This window comes from Panthera leo, chromosome B1 (genome assembly GCF_018350215.1).
Source record: "Panthera leo isolate Ple1 chromosome B1, P.leo_Ple1_pat1.1, whole genome shotgun sequence".
NCBI classification, from domain to species: domain Eukaryota; kingdom Metazoa; phylum Chordata; class Mammalia; order Carnivora; family Felidae; genus Panthera; species Panthera leo.
The window spans coordinates 74467479-74487692 of record NC_056682.1 but is presented as its reverse complement, the minus strand read 5'-3'; the positions used below and the strand labels follow the sequence as shown (position 1 = coordinate 74487692).

At 37.2% G+C, this 20214-nt stretch overlaps 1 protein-coding gene across 7 annotated transcripts in view; it reads left to right on the top strand.

Moving 5' to 3' along the window:
* ARFIP1 (ADP ribosylation factor interacting protein 1) overlaps positions 1–20214 on the top strand; it is a 122588-nt gene that overhangs the window by 95708 nt on the left and 6666 nt on the right. For 5 of the 7 annotated variants that reach the window (XM_042935285.1, XM_042935281.1, XM_042935283.1 and 2 more), the window contains one exon: positions 7626–10673. The exons of the other annotated variants lie outside the window; for them this stretch is intronic. In XM_042935285.1, coding sequence (XP_042791219.1) covers positions 7626–7784 — 159 coding nt within the window. In that variant the 3' untranslated portion in view covers positions 7785–10673. Of the gene's footprint in view, positions 1–7625; positions 10674–20214 lie in introns of those variants that run through there. 7 annotated transcript variants of the gene reach the window in all.

Here is a 20214-nt window from a genome sequence, read left to right as displayed (position 1 = left end):
TCTGTATTTAAGAGTCTCTTATGGTTTGTCTCCTTCTCTGTTTTTATCTTGTTTTTGCTTCCCTTCCCCTATGTTCATCTGTTTTGTTTCTTAAATTACACATGTGAATGATATCATATGATATTTTTCTTTCTCTGATTGACTTAATTTCACTTAGCATAATACACTCTAGTTCCATCCACGTTGCAAATGGCCTTTTGATTTCATCCTTTATGATCACCGAGTAATATTCCATTATGTATGTATACCACACCTTCTTTATCCGTTCATTAGTCAGTGGACATTAGGCTTTTTCCATAATCTGGCTATTGTTGATAGTGCTGCTATAAACACTGGGGTGCATGTGTTTATGGACATTAAAATGATGTCACCCTACAGCTCAGTTGGTTAAGCCTCTGGGTCTTGGTTCCTACTCAGATCATGATCTCATGGTCGTGAGATGAAGCCCCATGTTGGGCTCTGTGCTGAGTGTGGAGCCTGCTTGGGATTCTCTCTCAATCTCTTTCTCTTTCTGCCCCTCCCCCACGGGCATGCACATAAGCTCGCTTGCTCGCTCTCAAAATAAATAAACATTTTTTTAAAAATGATTTTCTGGGGCACCTGGGTAGCTCAGTCAGTTAAGCGTCTGACTTCAGCTTAGGTCATGATCTCCCAGTTTGTGAGTTAGAGCCCCTCATCCTGCTCTGTGCTGACAGCTCAGAGCCTGGAGCCTGCTTTGGATTCCGTGTGTGTGTGTGTGTCTGTGTGTCTGTGTGTCTGTGTGTCTGTGTGTCTGTGTCTCTCTCTCTGCCCCTCCCCGCTCATGTTCTCTCTCTCATTCTCTCTCTTTCTCTCTCTCTCTCTCTCTCTCTCAAAAATAAATTTTAAAAAAATTAAAAATGATTTTCTAATTTTTTTTAATGTTTATGTACTTTTGAGACAGAAAGCAGAGGAGGGGCAGAGAGAAAGGGAGACACAGAATCTGAAGCAGGCTCTAGGCTGTGAGCTGTCAGCACAGAGCCTGATGTGGGGCCCAACTCACGAACTATGTGATCATGACCTGAGCTGAAGTCAGGCACTTAACCGACTGCGCCACCCAGGCTTCCCAAAATAAATAAACATTTAAAAAGTAAATAAATAAAATAAAATGTCACCCTAAAGAGAGATAAATAGAAAGTTTTTTGTTTCTGTTAACTCCCTTTCATTACAGTTGCAAAATGGAATTTCAGCTGTAATCAGTGTTTGAGTTTTTAGAAGAACAAAAAATATATTTATCTTTCTGTCATAAAAGTCATCATCAACCCTACTGTCCCAGTCTTTCACATGGAGTTGCAAAAAAATATTTGATGTTCAACTATTGATGTTCAGATTGGTGTTGATTGACAGATGCTTTAAAAAGTTACATAATTGGGGCACCTGGCTGGGTCAGTTGGGGGAGTGTGCAACTCTTGTTCTCGGGGTTACTAGTTCGAGCCCCACACTGGGCGTAGAGATTACGTAAAAAAACCAAAATCTTAAAATAAGAACAAATAAATAAGTAAATAATAAAATAAAAAGTTACATAATGAGAGATTCTGCTTTGAATATTTTGAAACTTTTTTATTAATGATAGGTACAGATTTTAGGAAGAGAAGAACATTCTTCCTAGTAATTGATAAATGAGGAATGACTAAAAGGCTCATTAGCATAACCTAGAAGGAATAAGCCAAGAAATCAGTTTTCCACATTACTTCTGTGTAACATGAACCCATCCAAAGGCGAGAATGGTGAGAGCTGAGATGGGCCTGCTGTAGGCTTCATGTGGAGGTGGATTCACATAGTAACAAGCTCCTGAGTTTTGGTTTACGTATAGGACAGGTTCCTTTGTTTAACATGTCTGCATACTCAGTTTTGTGAGGGGGATTGCAGTTCTGGAAAGAGGAGCCAGTAGTGGACGCAGCACAGAGCAGGCCGAGTGGCTCAGTCTTGTGGCGATGGGGTCTTCCCACTGCATGTTAGTGGTCCACTCGTGCTTTTCGCATCCTCTGAAGGCACAGTAGGTCTTCAAATCTGCTTTCTTTAGGTACCGTACCTCTCAAAATTATTCTTCAGTTTTAATTGTCTGTTGATATCTTCTTGTTTTTCCTTAACATTTTTTTAGAACCTCTTTTGGCTACCATAAGAGTTGCAGAATAATACATTTCCTTAGGATCGACCAAGTCCTGCACCATCACTCACTTTTTTTTTTAGCAGCAGTGGGTGAAAAGTATTCACCAGAAGCCATTACAGTGTCAGTAAAGGAAACCTGAGCAGAGTTATCAGACAGATTTCCGCATCATTCCAGCAAGAATGCAGTGCAGCCTTTCAGCATTCATTAGCTAGCACATCAGATGTCATTCTTTTTAGTCATTCGTATAGATCTCCGTAGATGTATCTCTCTGTAGGTACATATGTACAGAGAGATAGATCAGTTACACTGCTTAATATTTTAATGGATAGGAATATATTAATACTTAGATATATGTTTTAAATACAAAAATATTTTTTATATACTCCCACTGTAACAGTTCAGCACTGTATACTGTATAGTGCTACTTGAGGTATGCGCCAGCTAACATTTTAGAGGCTCTATCCAAAGCTAATTTGAAGGGAAAGGAATTCACCTAATTTACGGGTACAGGACCTCTGCAAATAGAGAAAATGACTTTAGGAAATCTATAAAATGGTAACTGTTCCGTCGGAATGTAATGGTATTGTGTGCTATCCTCTGGATGGTGAGATCATGGGTAATTTTTGTTTTCTATATATTTTTCTATATTTTAGATGATTGTGTTGCCTTTCTAAAAAAGAGAAAGTAATGTTGAAAGAATCAGTATCCCAAAGCAGCTCTGCTTATATGGTTCTTGCCAGAGTAAATAAAAATAGACAAACCACACAAAGATAAGCAGTGGCCACGTGACTGTTACGTGTCTTAATAGAACTACTTTTGGATCTTAGGAGATCCCAGATGTAGACTTGAATTAGTGAAGGCACTTCTTATTTGTCAGTTACTATGCATTTTACATGTATTCTCTCAATCCTCATGACAATCTTCATACTTTCATTCTTTCAGTAAAAATTATTGGATACTTTCTATACTGGGAATAGGTCAGTGAAAAAAAAAGACAAAACTCTGTCCTTTTGAAGCTTACTTTCTGATTAGTCATATACTCTCGTCATCTGTATTTCCCAGATGAGTGAATTCATCTCACGTAATCTTCTGTGATCATGTATCCCCTTCACTTCTGATCTTTTGAACCTCTCTCTGATCTGCCCACTGCAAAGTTGCTCCTCACTTATGAGGAAGAGTTGTATGACATAACCTAGGCTCTTCCTTTTCATGTGTCCAGGAAAAGTTCTAGATCTGGGAACACCAAAATCAATATTTGAGCTGTGGAAGATAGACTGAAGAAATGATTTGGGGCCTAAATCTAGTGTCATGACTGGCTGAAGTAGCCCTGTGTTGCTAATGTGAGAAATACGAAGGAGTTCAGAGGTGGCAGGTAGAAAAGAAATTGTATACTTTCTCCTCTGTCCTTGCTTTGGCTCACTTGTCTTTTGCTGTCCTCTGCTCTGCTCTAGAGTTGAGCACCATAGGCTAATGAATAGGCAAGTTGGACTGTATCTTTTGCAAAAAATTCCAGAGTAAGAACATGAAAACCTGGGTTCCAGACCCATTTCTGCCACCTGCTATAACATTATGATCTTGGACAAGTCTCTCCAAGCTTCTGTATTTTCCTTTGGAAAAATGAGGGTAAATCATGCCTTGTGTTAAGCAAGTGAAAAAAACACACTGTCTATAAGGAGTAAAGTACGGTTCACCAGTATTTATAGAATTCCTGCTGTATGCCAGGCACTTGGCTAGGTGAAGGGATGAAGGAGAAGGAAAATAAAGTTTATGATCTTAGGGAGTTACAAAAACATAGGATGGGTTTGTTTTCTAGAAGTCATCACCTTCACACCTTCCCCTGGTGGTTTTTGAACTTAACCTATATCCTGCCTCCCTTGTGTCTCTTTTGCGGATACGAGCAGAAATTGACATTAGAAAAGATGTGACAGGAGACATGAACTATATTTATTTCAACAAACATATTAATTTGAAATATTAAATTTATATCATTTGGCATTACATAAGCAATACTTTCTCAGTGGTAAGTGAAGATAATGCATTGACTGTTCAGGGAAATCTTAAAGATCCATGGAAGAGATAAGGACTTCAGCCTAGCCTTGAAAGATCAGGAGGACAGGCCTAAAAGAATTGGGAGGAGAACCTTCTTGGCAAGGGCAGTGGCCTGCATGTAAGAATAGAGGAATACTCATGTTTAGTAGAGAAATAGACTACCGTGATGAAACATAACCTTCACATGCTTTAAAGGAAGAGAGAATCAGAAAGGTAATTGGAAGCCACATTGTATAGAGCCTTGTTCACATAAAGATTGAATTGTGGCCTCAAAAAGGATGCATACTGAGTAATGGACCAGCCAGGTCATCTCTGTGAAGTTTAAATGTCTGCCAAGATGGCTCTTAAAATCCAACTCTATCTTGTTGGCATTGAAGAATTTGTAAAGTTAGGAGTAAAAAAAAATACATGACTTAAAAACACTACAGTTTAAAGGAAGAAAGAAAGTAGAAGCATGCAGACTAGTGAGGAATCTTTTATAGCCAAATGAAGTGATAAAGAGCCTGACGTAGGGTAAATTCCAATAGCAGCAGAAAGGAAAGAATACAGTGATTTCAAGTCTGCATGACAGGGGTTGGGAAATCAAGAGAGGAAGCTAATTTGGCTTGAAGGTTGTAAGGGATGAGGAATGGGTATTTATTCCATTTAACCCAGTGCTCAGTTTGAGGTGATGACAAAATATTCACATAGAAACAGTTGGTAGGATGTTAATGATGTGAGTTTGGAGTTGGAATGAGCAGGGTCAAGGCTTCAGAGATAAAGGTTTGGAAGTCATTGCCTTTGAGAATAACATTGTTGTCACATCTTCTTTTGACCTTACTATAAAATTTTTTTTAATTTGCCTTTATTCTCAAGGATTTATGTTCTTAGAGAGTCCTAGAGATAGTCTTTGTTTTCAGCTTTCCACAGTTGTCATTAACCTAAGTTTCAATTTGAACTCCGTAATCAGCTAAAAATCAACTAAAATAAAATCTATAAAGAAACTCTGATCTTTTTCTCTTATTTAACTCTTAAAAACTATAAAGAGATAATATTGGTCTCTGTTTTATGTTAAGCAATCAATAACTGTAATTTGGATGAAGACTTAGATTCATGAGAAAACTTTTTTATTGTTGAGCAACTTTTACCCTTTTATTTTTAATAACTCTAACAAAAGGAGGAAAAAGCAAGCCTTTAGGCTTACAAACTGTCTTATCCCTGTTTGCTTTCTTGGCAGTGTGAAATGCCTGAAATCTTGTGTTTTTTCTTCTTTTGTTAAAATAAGCTGAATTTGTACCTTAATATCTCCTTTATACAAAGTGTCAGGTAATCCACGTAGCACTTGAATTTTAACAAAATATACTCTTCCTATTTCTTAAATATTGTATATTGAATTTTTTAAAACATAGGTTATTTTAAACATAATGTAGTGTGTTAGTTTGTAATTTGATAATATCCCAAAGGTTAATGCTTGTCTTTACAGCTGTTTTTTGCAGCTTTTGGAGAGGAGGCTTTCTTTGACATCTCTCATTTCATGGCTTTTCAAGTGTCTTCCCATAGCAACACTTCTGTTCTAAAATGAGAGGCCAGATAACCCGACAGTTAAAATGATGCATAAAGTAAAAGCAAACAGTCACTGAGTAAAGGACTAAGAACCATTCCTGTGACTGTTGTAATATATTTTAGTAGCCAAACATTGTGAGAATGTTTTTGTTTCATTCTTACAACTTAAAAAAAATTTTTTTGAGAAGGATTGAAAGGTGGATTCTTCTCTATATTTTAGAAAATTGAAGCGTTTATATGTAGTTAGTCTAGCCTTCCTTCTTTCTGGGAAAACAAAGAAAATAGATGTGTAAAATACACACATTCCTGTGTGTGCATTCATGCTGAGTGATATGTGCACATCTCTCTTGTCATTTACTTTTAATGGAGAAATTTGAATTCTATTATGTACAATCTGTGCTCTTTATCCACCCACCCCCAAGATATATTATGTTTACCTTTAACCTAAACAATCCTTATTAATCTCTGATATTCTCTTCCTGTTTTACTAAACAACATTGAGTTGCATAGCAGTAACAACAGAGTTAATTAGGCTTTCTAATGTTTCTGTTTCATCATTATTTCTCTTTTTCCTGTCTTTTCAGTAATGTAACATGAGCTGTTTTGTGACTTAAGGCAGTTTATTTACCTTTCATTGTTCCTTTCATGGTTCAAAACAAAACATAGGCTACTTTAGTAACGAGAAGAGACTAGACATTCCTGGAATTTTGTAGACTTTGTGAGAAAGGTACCATGCCTCCTTTTACAGCCTCATGATGCCTAGCAATGGTGTTTAAATATATAATAGTTATTTTAGCAAACGTGAGTTTGTGTGTCTTCCCAGAATTGAGGTATACTGCAGGGAAGAGAAAGAGATGGAAGAAAATGAGAGTCCACCATAACGGGACAAAAGGGCAAATCCTGATTACTTCATTCTTTGCTTTAGTGAGGGCAAAGCATACTCTCAAAAATGCCTCTATCGTCTGCAGTGTGTACTGTTGCTTGTGAAGAGAAGGCAAAAAATTTACAGAAAAAATATGCACATCGTAGTGAGCAATCCATGGTTTTTTAAAAAAAAATTTTAATGTTTTTATTTATTTTTGGGAGAGAGCAAGACAAAGTGTGATCAGGGAAGAGGCAGAGAGAGAGGGAGACACAGAATCCAAAGCAGGCTCCAGGCTCTGAGCTGTCAGCACAGAGCCAGACGCAGGGCTTGAACCCACAGACTGAGATCATGACCTGAGCCAAAGTCAGGCGCTCAACCGACTGAGCCACCCAGGCACCCCTCATGTTTATTATTTTAAAACAACTTTTTACATGGCTTGGAATCACATAAAACATGAAAAGTCATTTAAGATTAATATTTCCTTTAACAGAACTATAATTTAATTTGGGAGTGGTAAATCTCCCATCAGGGCTCCTAATGTATTAGGGGAGGAAAACTTGAATATATCAAAAGAGTCAACAAAGCAGCTTAGAGTAAAAATAAAAAGTAAGGATCTTATTGATTTTATTATGTTATTATTTTAAGAAAGATGAAATATACTCCTACTTTAAGGTAATGTCAATTAATTAGCAATACCCATTAAATGCAGGGTTTTTCCCTCTGTTATATTTCAGTGACTTGAGGATGACAAGGGGGACTAAAAAAGATGAACCAGACTTGGGGATGTATCCTGGACACATATTTGATTAATGCACTTACTTAATTTAAAAACCTTTTTTAAAAAAATCATAGTCATTCTGAATCTTAGATTGATGAAAAAACTGTTGTTTTCACTTGATGCCATGTTTCGTATATAATCATAATACAATAATATTCTTGAATATTAGGATTTCTTTTCTAATATATTATTTAATACACTATTTTTTCTAGTATATTACAGATTTATTTCATTTGTATCGTATTATGAATTTGGCTTTTCAGAAAATCCATAAACTAAAATGGGACGCAGGAGAAAGAGAGAATACACAGAGAATAAAACACCTAGAACAAAGTAAACATATTCATGTAATATCCAGCTATATATGTAGTTGTGATGCTTCGGTGACTATGCAAATACATACGGTAATAGGAGATATTTAAAACCTAGTACATCTTTGTAAAAATAGGCTATAAATGTTTGGAAAAGCTTGGAAGGCAAAGGTATTCTTATTTACTAAAACTTGTCTTTGAGAGGAAAAAAAATAAACGTCTAAATTTTAAAACTGGCTATTTCTTGCCAAATATTAAGAAGCATGTTAATCATTACTTAATCTGTACAAGTAGATATTCTTGAAATCTTTTTCTTCACTGTCAAAAGAAAAGGACCCTAACTTCTTACTCTTGATAATTTTTAAATATTCATGCCAATGACTTACCATCATCTTTATTTCTACAACTGGAGGTATAAATGGGATTACCTCTTGGTATTTGCTTATAGGTCAAATGAAATTAAGTTCCACAGTAAAAGAACCCTACTGGTTCTAAATAAAAAAATAAGCATTTATAGATTGAAATATGTAAGTATGTATAATAAGCAACCTCAACACTGTGCCAAATATGATTACCTACATTTGGATTCTGTGGAACATTCCCTTACTCATGCAACTTTACTTCCAGACTTAATTCCTGAGTATATTTCATCATATAATTTGGTATCATAATATCGTGTTGTTATTGTTCTTTTTTTCATTCATTTAACAAACAATTATTAGATACATACTGCGTGCCAGGAAGTGTTCTGGATATTGTTGATACCCAGTGAGCAAACAAAAACAAATTCTACCCTCAAAGAGCTTATCGCCTAATAAAAGAAACAACATTGATCAAATCACACCGAAACATGTATATAAAATTTTCGCTGTAGCGGTGGTCTCGAGGAGAGGTACATAGTTCATTAAGTGGTCAGGGCAGGCTTCCATGAGAAAGTGATGTTGAGCATTAACTAGGTAAAATGAGAAGCAAAGAGTATTCCAAGTAGAAAGAACCACATATGTAACAGCCCTGTGGCAAGAGAGGGTGTGGTATGTTCAAAGAGTAAATATGATAGGAGCCAATGTGACTAGAGTATAGGACTGACCGGGAGGCAAGCAAAGGCCAGACCATCCATGCAGGTCTTATAGACTACATTAAGGAAAAGTTTGTTTTAGTATCTGTGGGGAGCCATTGAAAGAATTCTTGGCCAATGAGAAGTCTAAAATATGGAGCATAGATCTTAGTTAGAACCTGAGAGTGACTATAGTAGTTTAGACAACAGATGATGAGAACTTGTTTAGGGTGGTGGTAGTGGATATGGAATGAACTGAGGATGTCAAGAGATACTTAAAAGGTAAAACAAAAAAACATATAAAATACTAAGAGCAGATCGATACATAATTGGCACCTTTAACATTTTATTCTTTTATTCATCAAATATTTATTGGTTGCTTTTTTATGAGCCAGGGATAAATAGTAGAAATATAAATGGGCTTGCCCTTGTAGAGCTTATGGTCAAATAAGAGAAATCGGCATTAACCAAATAATTATATAAATACAAACTATGATAAGTGTTGTAAAGGGAAAATAGAGGAGTCATGTGAGTATACAAAGCGGACTTGGCTTGGTCTGGGGTATTGTGGAAGGCTAGAGGAAGTGACATTGAGGCTGAATTCCAGAGGGCTACAAAGGAGCTGACTTAAGGTGTGTGGAGGAAAGGGATTTTAAATAAAAGGAATAGAATATGCAAAAGCCAATTGAGGTCAGTGAGTCCAGAGCATAATAAGGATGGGGGAAGAATAGCTCTGGATGAAACCAGACAGGTATATAGGGCCTACATAAGGATGAAGTGACATAGGTACAGGGTTATTCATTGCGGCATCACTTGTAATATCAAAGGAAGAGAAACAACGCAGCAGTTCACCAGTAGAGGACAAGTTAAATAAACTGTGGTTCATTTACAGAATGGAATATTTTGTAGCTATTAAAGAAAAAAAGAGTAAGTATGCTATTGATAGAAGGATCCTTAGGACATAGTGTTAATTGAAAAGAGTAAGGTGCAAAGCAGTGTATATGGTAGAATATCTTTTGTGTAAGAAAGGAAGGAAATAAAAATGTATAATTTTACATAAAGATTTGTGCTTGCATAAGAAAACCTGGAAGAATTAACTAAAATCAGTTACCTATAAGGGGACACTGGTCAGAGACAGGAGTGAAAGTGAGACTTCTCATTATATACTTTTTATATTCTTTCAGTTTTGATCCTACTTATTGAAATGATAAGACTAAATTTTTAAAAGAAATGAAAGTATAGCTAGAAAATACTTGTTTTTTAAGGAGTGTACACCTTATCTTTGTTTCAAAATGAGACCCAACTAGATTTCTATTTTTCAGACATGATCTAATACATGTATTTATATAGCCTATAATTTTTCTTTAGGCTTAAAATCAGATGATCAATTTTGTGTTGGAGAGAATAGAAAAACTGTTAACTTGCCAGGACATGAGTTCCCTACATTATTCTTAAGTGACAGATTAGAAATGTAGAAATGGTGTGATATAGTACCTTTTATTTATATCAGAAAATATTTCCTAAATACAAATTTGAAAAGAAAATGTTTTCATGTATAGTACTGCGTTTGCTATTGCTAGTGGTTTGGCTTCCATGTCTCTTTAAACATTTTGCTAGACCCACGTGAAGGAGGAAAAAGTTGTCTGGGGTTTGCACTGCCTCCTCTCTTTCTTCAGAAAAGAGGCAGAAATTAACTATCTTTGTATAAACCATGCAGCCAAAAAGAATTGGGAGTTGAGGGTTGCTTTTGAAATTAGTATCATCTAAGGCATACCTGTCTGGAATCAGTATGAAATTTGTAATCATCAACTGGTGAATGAGAGAGGGAGTACAACTAGCTAACCAATTCGTCAGTTGTGCTGAGATTTCCAGATTTTTGTGAAGAAGTATTTAAAATTTTTTTTTAATGTTCATTTATTTTTGAGACAGAGAGAGACAGAGCATGAACGGGGAAGGGTCAGAGAGAGAGAGGGAGACACAGAATCCGAAGCAGGCTCCAGGCTCTGAGCTGTCAGCACAGAGCCGACGCGGGGCTCGAACTCATGGACCTTGAGATCATGACCGGAGCCGAAGTCAGGCGCTCAACCGACTGAGCCACCAGGCGCCCCATGAAGAAGTATTTTATACACAAGACTTAAAAGCCTCCCAGAAGGGATAGCTTTATAGTCATCAACTGTTGTTTTTATAGATTTGACTTGGTCTTCTCTGGCTTTTATAGATTTGACTTAGTCTTCTCTCTCTCTCTTTCTCTCTCTCTCTGGCAGTTATAAGGTACTTATGTTTTCTGACCCTTTTTGGTCAGAAGTGATCAGTTCATTTGGAGGCTAGAGTTTGAGTTTCATTTTCCTTTTGTGTATGTTAGAGGGGAATGGATTGCTTGCTTTCACTTTGTGTGAATAGGGTGCAGTTATAAAAATTTACTTCTTGGGGCACCTGGGTGGCTCAGCTCAGTCAGTAAAGTGACTGACTTTGGCTCAGGTCATGATCTCAGGTCAAGCCCCGAGTCATGCTCTGTGCAGACAGCTTGGATTCTGTGTCTCCCTCTCTCTGCCCCTCCCTTCCTTGCGCTCATTCTCTCTCTCTCTCTCTCTCAAAAATAAACATTTTAAAAAATTTACTTCTTATTACTTCTGTAGTGTTATCTGTTCTATAAAATGGTTGATACCTGTGTACTGCTCAGATCCACATTTCACTTATTTTGCCAACCTTATGTATCACCCAAGTCAGATTGCCAGGTTTTGTGATTAAGGTGAGTTTTCAAGTGATCAATTTAAGATTTGAACAGATCACTAGTAATCTGCGTTAGTTTTGGTGGCAGTGGCAGTACTGTACTTTTCTCCTTAGTTACAGTCTTTTGATTTACTTAAAAATAAAACCTTTAATTGGCATCTCTGAGTAAAATTGCAGAAGACACTAGCAGTGTTTAAGATGCCTGGGTGGCCCAGTTGGTGTCCCAACTGTCGATTTCAGCTCAGGACATGATCAAGACCTACATGGAGGGCTCTGCACTGACAGCAGGGAGCCTGCTTGGGATATTCTCTCTCTCTCTCTCTCTCTCTCTCTCTCTCTCTCTCTCAAAATAAATAAACTTTAAAAAAAATAAATCATTTGACTTAGCATTGTTCTTTTTAACCTTTACTTGAAGTCCTCTCAGTAATGACTCAACACTTTGGTTTTGACCATATGCCTTCCACCTATAATGTTACACCTTACAATATTCTGGTTTTCTATCTGTATTTCTCCCATTAAATTTTCAAAAAATGCACTTTTCACAGACTTTCAGTAAAATTTTTAAGGTGCTTGTTTGGGGCTATTATAATGCTTTATCCTAAGGAAGTATTGTATAAAGGTATTATGACAGACTTCTTGCTGACAAGCAATATACAATCTAATGGAGGACATTTAGTAAAACCTACTATATACAAAATGTTGATTTATGCAGGAGAAAGAAGAACTACGGAATTTGATGAAGAATATTAGTGTGGACAGTGTGGGCTCTTAGAAGTACCTGCTAGGCTAGGTGGGATGACTTGAACAGAACCACACAAGAATGAGTAACATGAGCATTAGTGGAAAAGGTTAGGAAAAAAAAATTCTTGAAGAAACTCTGGAGCATATGTTTTAAGTTATCTGTAAACTTTTGTTAAATTTTCTGTTCTTAAAGTAGAGTGTAGTATAACTGCTTGTGGATTTTTTTTTTTTTAAAGAAAAAGAGTGTTTTTATCATAACAAATTTTGATAAAGCTTTTTTATTAAGCTTATAAACAGTTGTTAGGTACATACGATCAGAATTTTTGTAACTCATATAAGAGATTGGGTTCTTAATCTTTAAAAAAAAAAAAAAAAGTTTTCCAAGATATAATACAGAACCACACTTACAATGGAAAACTATTTTATGAATATAACAATGGGTGTGAATGGGCCATTGGTTTAGCTGGAAGTTCTTGTTGCCCAATGTCCAAAGGCCAGTGAGAACAAGGTCACCTAATTGGTTGAAGGAAATACTCAGCTCCTTAACTACTCTTCTGTACCTAAATTCATATTTATCTAGGAGCTCAGATGCTATCTTGAATGATTGTTGGTACTTAATATTTCCACTAGCAACTTGAAAGTTTCTTTCTTCCCCTGTGTACTACCCTGCTACCCAGGGCTTTCTCCAATTAAAGCACATACCATACTGTGCTGTGAATGTCTGTTAGTCAGTTTCTTTCCTTAGAGGTAAGCTCCATGGCTGCATCTATAGAGCATTCTCCTTCTCCAGCAAGTGAATTGCTGCACACTGATCTTTGAGTAATCTGTATATGGAGGAAATGCTCTATAAGTATTTTGTTTAATACCTATGTGTATATCTATCTACTGTAATCTAGATGATCATATACCAGCGTACAGATGATGATAATGAGGTTCAGAGGTTAAATAATTTGCCCAAAGTCTCACAACCAGACCAGGATTCAAATCTGGATCTGTTTGACTCCACAACCCTGCTTTTAGTTAATGTGCTATAATGCTGCTCCAAGTAGGGTTCTTAACATAGCAGAGGAAGAAGATGGGAGATAACCTTGAAAAACAGAAGCCATGTGGGTCATATCCAAAACTGGAGCTCTTAGAAGGAAGGGAGAAGGGGAGGGAGCTAACACTGTAAACCATAGAACGAAAGGGCGATAGACATTTTTGTTAAAGGGGGAGAAAACCTGTGCATTGAGAATTTTAACCTACCATTGGATAAAGAATTATAAGGCCTCAGCACATTCTGTGACCTATCATTACTGGAATTATGTGTCATCGGTTATCTGCTTTTCGAAATAGGACTGCCCTTTTTTTTCCCTCCTAGGATGCTTTTTTTTTTTTTTTTTTGAAACATACTTGTCCAAGATTTGTTGAAACCTATCCCAGTGAGTCAAAAAATAAAATCTATTCTTCCACCTCCACTTGTGGTTCATATTTGTCTTTCCTTCCCTTAACTCCCTTCCCAGTGTCCACACCCATATTTTTTATCGTACTTTTTTCTCAGCTGTTGCTTTGACATGACAGGCATTTCCAAAGCTATTACAAAGTAATAAAATTACACTTCACAAACCTAATAAAAGGCCAAGACAGGTCCCTGTTTAAATAATTAGAGGTAAAGAAAGGAGTTAATTCTTTACATGTTAGTGGTTTAGAGACTTCTTACTAAAGAATAATTTTAGGGGTGCCTGGCTGGCTCAGTTGGTGGAGCATGCGACTTGAACTAGGGGTAGTAAGTTCAGGCCCCCCGTTGTGTAGAGATACTTAAAAATAAAATCTTAAAAAAAAAAGATTTTATTTCAACTTTTCCTCACATGTTTAACCTAACCTCGGTATTGTTGTTCACTTAATATAAACCCTTATTTTATAGAGTTATTGGGAGAGTCAATGCTTTGAACAATTATAAATATATTAAAACAAGTTACTTTTATTTGAATTAGAAGTTGCCTCTTTTTGGGGCGCCTGGGTGGCTCAGTAGGTTAAGCATCTGACTTCAACTCAGGTCATGATTTCACCGTTCATGGGTTTGAGCCCTGCGTTGGGCTCTGTGCTGACAACTCAGAGCCTGGAGCCTGCTTCGGATTCTGTGTCTCCCTGTCTCTCTTCCCCTCCCCTCCCCTGCTCATGCTCTGTCTCTCTGTCTCTCAAAAAAATAAACATTTAAATTTTTTTTAAAAAAGTGCCTCTTTTTTAAAGTATCTCTGATAAGAAAGTAGGTAATAATCTAAATTTGATTTGGAAAAAAAAGTTCATTTGGTAGAAATAAAGTACCTCTTTATGGTTTTGATGCCTGTGCAGTAATACTTTAAATTTTTCGGTTGGTAAACTTTGTAAATGGTATTTATCTTCTATTGATATATGCTGTGTAAGCAGGAGAAAGTTTTCAGTATAATCCACTTGGCATCAGCTCTCAGGCCTGCTCTTAAATTTCTCTTACCCAGTTTCTATTTAAAACCTCAGCTTGTCTCTGCCTTAGTAGTCAGTGTTGAAGTTTGTTTTGCCCTTTAACAATCAAAGTATTGTATGGCATATTTTAGGTCATTCACCAGATGTTGCTATCGTGGTTTTGCTTATGTCTGATCCGGGTTGCTCATTGTTTGGCAGATCTTTATGAAAGTTCTTTGTAATTGAGTTCACAATGATTTAGTGTATTTCTAAATTACTGTAATTGTTTCTGCTGTTAGGTTTTGAAAATTTGTCAAATTTGTCATCATCCCATTTCTGCCTGGAACTGTTACCTCTATCTTCTTTTGCTCCTTTTTTAAGTCTCTGCTTCTCTCTTGTATTTCACTCATCCTTATAGCCTCTTTAAATCTTTTCTAAGTTAGGACATACATAAATAAATAGTTCCTGCTGTGTAAGTATGGAAAGAGTGTACAAAAGTTTAATACTGCATTACTCTTCATAATTTAAAAAGAATTAACTTTTAGTTCTTTCATCTGCTCCAAACCTTGTGTTAGATCCTGTCTTGAGGATGTTTAAATGCCACATCAGAGCCAGTGACAAAATGAAGAAGGAGGTTAAAACATACCTTCTGTACATTGCTACCTTTCCTTTAAGTGCCCTGCCATACCTTTTGTTTATTTATTTCAAGCTTTCTTTAAAAGCTTTCCAAAATGTCTGTTGCCTTATGAATAGAGTCAGGTTGGCATAGGTAAAAAAACAGGGACCTGTCGTGGGATAAGACCTTCCACTCCCAGCTCATCTGCTAACTATCTAACCTTAAGCAAGTTACTTAACTTTCTGAGTGGTTTTTTAACTGTAACATGGAGAGAAGAGAAGCCTGTACAGAGTAGATGTAAGGGTAACATATTACCTGTCACATAGAAAGTGCTTCACAAAAGTGAGTGTCACCCACCATATCAAATAGTCTGACAAAAATACTTGGCGTTTTTTTTATTCTGTGTGCTCATCACTTCTCATGATCCGATAATATAAATATAAACGTAAATTGCAAAAGTGTAATGACCCTAAAATACTTCCTCAAGCATTTTTGGCTTTTTGCACCTTCTCCTGAAAGTACATTCTGACCTTTCCTCCACCTTACTTTCTTCATCTATCTTCCTCCCAGTTGTGTTTGAGAAACTGGTATCTACCCTACACTGACTTTCACAAGGCCAAATAGTCTACTAAAGTAAACCTGATAAACAAGCCAAGTAACTTAGACCAACACTTTTAAGTCTCATTAAAACTACTTATACATAGTGACAACTGCACAGTCATTATAAAGATTGCAAAAATTAGTTCTCTTTAAAATTGTATTTGCAGCTCTTTTTCTGTATTACTTAATTGTTCTTAAACGTCCTGAGGATTCTTTGTGGCATCGGTCAGAGCTGCATTGATATTCTATAAATAATACAGTCATTACATGAAGACATCATATGAATACATACTATAGTGAAAATTAGTTTATCAAAAATTTAGAGAAAATGAAGCAAAAATAGGCAGAAAAGCCCAAAGCTTTTAATTTGTTTATGTAGAAAGTAAGTATATTCATATTGATAATTGACTTATTAATTTATTTTAGTTCCCATTTATATTTGGGCTAGTAATGGTTTGAGTGGTTAAGAGTCAGTTTACCATTCCTATTTAAATGTCCATCTGATTTTTAAGACCTACTACCAAAACTAGTGTACTAGGATAACACTTACATAATCGGTGCTAATGGAAAAATGAGGTAAGTTAACCTGTTTTGGTATAAAAAGGCTTCTGAGATGAAAGTAACAATGAAGTTTTATACTTTATTTCCATGATTACAATTGAAAAGCTGTGAATCCCTACCGGCTGTCTCTATACCAGGGAACTGTCCTGAAGTGTGGATATACTTCAAGAGGCTTACACATCAACCTTCTCACAATTACTGGGAGAATGTTTTGGTGCAAATGGGTATTGTGTCATTTTGTTGTGAAAACTAGAAGTCAGTCTTAAAAAGCACCCTCTTTCCTTGATTTCCCACGGGTTAAGTTTCAGTGGAGTTGGGGAACATTTTGCATACAGGTAATACACCTGGCTTGAGGCTTTGTTGCTGTGTCTTTGTGTTGGGTTTGTCAGCCACCTCAAGGGGGTACAGAAACTGACTTCTCAGTGGACATCTGTGTTGATTGACACTCGTAGAGTTAGCTACAAAATTGTCTGACGCCCTTCCCACTTTCCGACAGTAACTTTCAGACTGTTATAACAGCTCTCTCCAGGTACACCACATGAATCAAATCCCGCACTCCGTGCTTACTGTCTCCTTTCATTCTAAAACACTGGGAATTAACATTCAAGTCAAAAATTTTCATTACCCAAAAAGCCATAAAGTAATTGTCTAGAATCTATTTCTAAAAGTTTGAATCTCACACTAAAAATACAGAAACCCCTCAGTTGCTCTATAACTCCAGGAGCCAAGGATCATCCAAAGAAAACAAAAAAACAAGAAAGGCCAGATCATACTAGTAAGGCAAGTTGTAAAATTACTTTGCGACCCAGGTAGGTTACTAGTGTGAAAGCTAAGAATACCTTTAAATAGGGAAGAGTGTTTAATTAATGGGCTGGTTCATAAACTTTCAATTGAATTTTAAAAATCTCTGAAAGAAAAGCTAGTTTTTGTCCTTAAAATAATGTTTTTCTGTTGAAAGAGAGAGCCTTTCAACTGAAAGGCTTTGGGGGAGCCATTTGAGTTTCCAAATATATATATTTTATTCCAAACACACACACACACACACACACACACACACACACACACACACACACACCTCTATTTAGAAAGCAGTTTTCTCAAAATTTTAGTAGAAAGGAACCGTAAAAGTTATCTTAATCTGTTTCTTCACTGTACTGCTATCCTGAACTCTATCCAGTCTCAAAAATAGTTACTTAATCAGCATTGCCATGTGTCTGCCTGAAAAACCATCTCTCACTTGTCCCAAACTGAGTTCTTGATAGCCACATTTCCCCCTCCTCCACACTTGCCCTTCTCATAGCCTTTGCCATATATCGGTGTGTGGTAGCTTTATGCTTTCAGTTAGTTGTTCAGGGCAAAACTCTCGGCACCTTCTTTGTCCTTGATCCCTCCCACAGCCTCATCTGTTGGCTTTATCTTCACAGTATATTGAGAATCCCACCTCTTCTCACTGCTTCCTCTGTTACCACCTTTGTCCAGGCCACCATTATCTCACCTGGGTTATTGCTGTAGTATTCTAACAGGTCTCTCTACTTCTACCTTTGCATGTTTATTAAAGTAAATCAGATATTGTCATGTCTCTGCTCAGAACCTTCCAGTGCCTTCTCATCTCACTCAGAAAAGTAGCCACAGGCTCTATGATGACATCTAAGGTCCCACATTATCTAGCCCCCCCATTACTTACCTGACCACATCTCCTACCACACCCTTAATACAATGACCAGCCACACTGGCCTCCTTGCTGTTTCTCAAACATACCAAGCACACCATCCACCTTAGGACTAGAGTACTTGTTATTTCCTCTATCCAGAGTATTATTTATTCTTCTAGCCTCATTAGAAAACATAAAGTATCGGGGTGCCTGGGTGGCTCATTCGGTTAAGCATCTGACTTCAGCTCAGGTCGTGATGAATTCGAGTCCTGCTTCAAGTGAGCACGAGCCCCACTTTGGGTGAGCCCTGCTTCTCCCTCCTCCCCCCTCCCTCCCCCCCCTCCCCCACCTTGTGAACTCTCTCTCTCCCTTGCCCCTCACTCGCGCCCTCTCTCAAAAAAAAAGAAAACAAGAAAACTTAAAGTATCTTAAAGCTACTCTCTCACTTCCTTTAGGTCTTTATTCAAATGTCACCTCAGACCTTTTCTAGCGTTCTGTTTACATTGCTGCACTCTGCCATATATGTATCTCATATTCCCCATTGCTTAATTTTTCTGCGTAACACATGCCATCATCTAACATACTGTATATTTTACTTACCTTGTTTCTCTTTCTTCTCAATAGAATATAAGCTTCTTGAGAGCAGAATTGTCTTTTTGTTGATTGCTTGCATTCCAGACCCTAGACTAGTGCCTGACAACAACAGACCCTTAGTAATATTTATTGAATGAATGAACGTAAGTAACATTTTAGGTGTGGTGTTTTTTCTCTCTGAATATAAAAGGGGGATGACTAGTTCATTAGAGCACTGAATAGTGCAGATGCTCAGCAAAGTTATGATATATAGACAGACTTTATCTTTCATAACCTTTCCCTTTTTTAATAATGTAAAGATGTTAAGTACATTCAAAAGAATGTTTAACATATAGGCAAAATATGAAGAATAACAGCAACAAAACAGCCATCCACCCACCACCCAGGTTAAGAAATGAAGCCTCCTCCATGCTTTCTCTTACTTCATCCTTCTCCTTCTCCTCCCTCCAGAACCCCTATTCTGAACCCCTATTTTTTTGTTCCTGTTGGTTTTCTTCACAGTTTTGCCACCTGTGAATGTGTCATTCAGTCACACGTGTATTTCTGAACTCTGTATAAATGCAATCCTCCTATGGGTGTTCTTCTGCAGCTCGTTGTTTTGCTCTGTCTGATGTTCCCAAGATTCATCCACATTGATGCACGTGGCTGCAGTGCATTTATTTTCACTCCTATATAGTATCCCCACTGCGTGAAGAGACTGCAGTTTGTTTATCCATTCTCCTGTAAATACAAGCTTTAGTTTGTTTCCCTGTTCTTTAATGCTGAAAACAGTGCTGCTGTGAACATAATTGTCCCTGTCTCATAAAACACAGGTGCAGATTTCTCTAGGGTGTATTCTTACAAGTTAAAACGCTGTTCGGTGGGTATATGCATCCTTCATGTTACGGATTAATGCCAAGTCGTTTTCAAATGTAGTTGTACGAACTTATACAACCATCAACAGTGGGCAAGAGTTTTAACTGTTTTAAGTTTTCTTAATGTAGAGGCTATAAAATGGCATCCCAGTGTCGCTGGGCGCAGGGGTGCCAGAGAGCCTGGTTCCGAGGGTCCCAAACAGACCAGGTTTGGCCACTCACTGCTGACAGAACCCAAAGGCAAGAGAGACCAGCGGTGGTGAAACAGAAAAGAATTTATTTCAGTGAGGCCAGTACTGGGAAGACAATGTCTCAAAGACCGTCCTCCAAAGTGCTAGAAATACTTCTCCGTTTCTGTAAGGAAAATGTGGGACAAAGGGCGATGGGTTTGTACAGGTAGGCAGTAAAGGTCAAGTCAATCACTGTCTCGGGATGAGGCTCGTGGGGTCTTGTGGACTCTCGGCAGTCCTTGTTGCTTGAGGCGATAGTTCTTGTTCCTCACTGGATGCCTTGCCCGCGGGGTATTGTGCCTGACTTAAGAGATAAGCTGGAAAGAACTTCGTCAATTAGAGATATTGAGGTCAAAATGGAGATAGTTGAAGTCCTCTTTCATCAAGTTAGTTTTAATTTGAACTTTCCTGTTTTCTACTGAGGCTGGATATATTTTCAGATTTAATTGGCTGTCGCTGTTTCCTCCTCTGTGAAATACCCATCCACGTTAT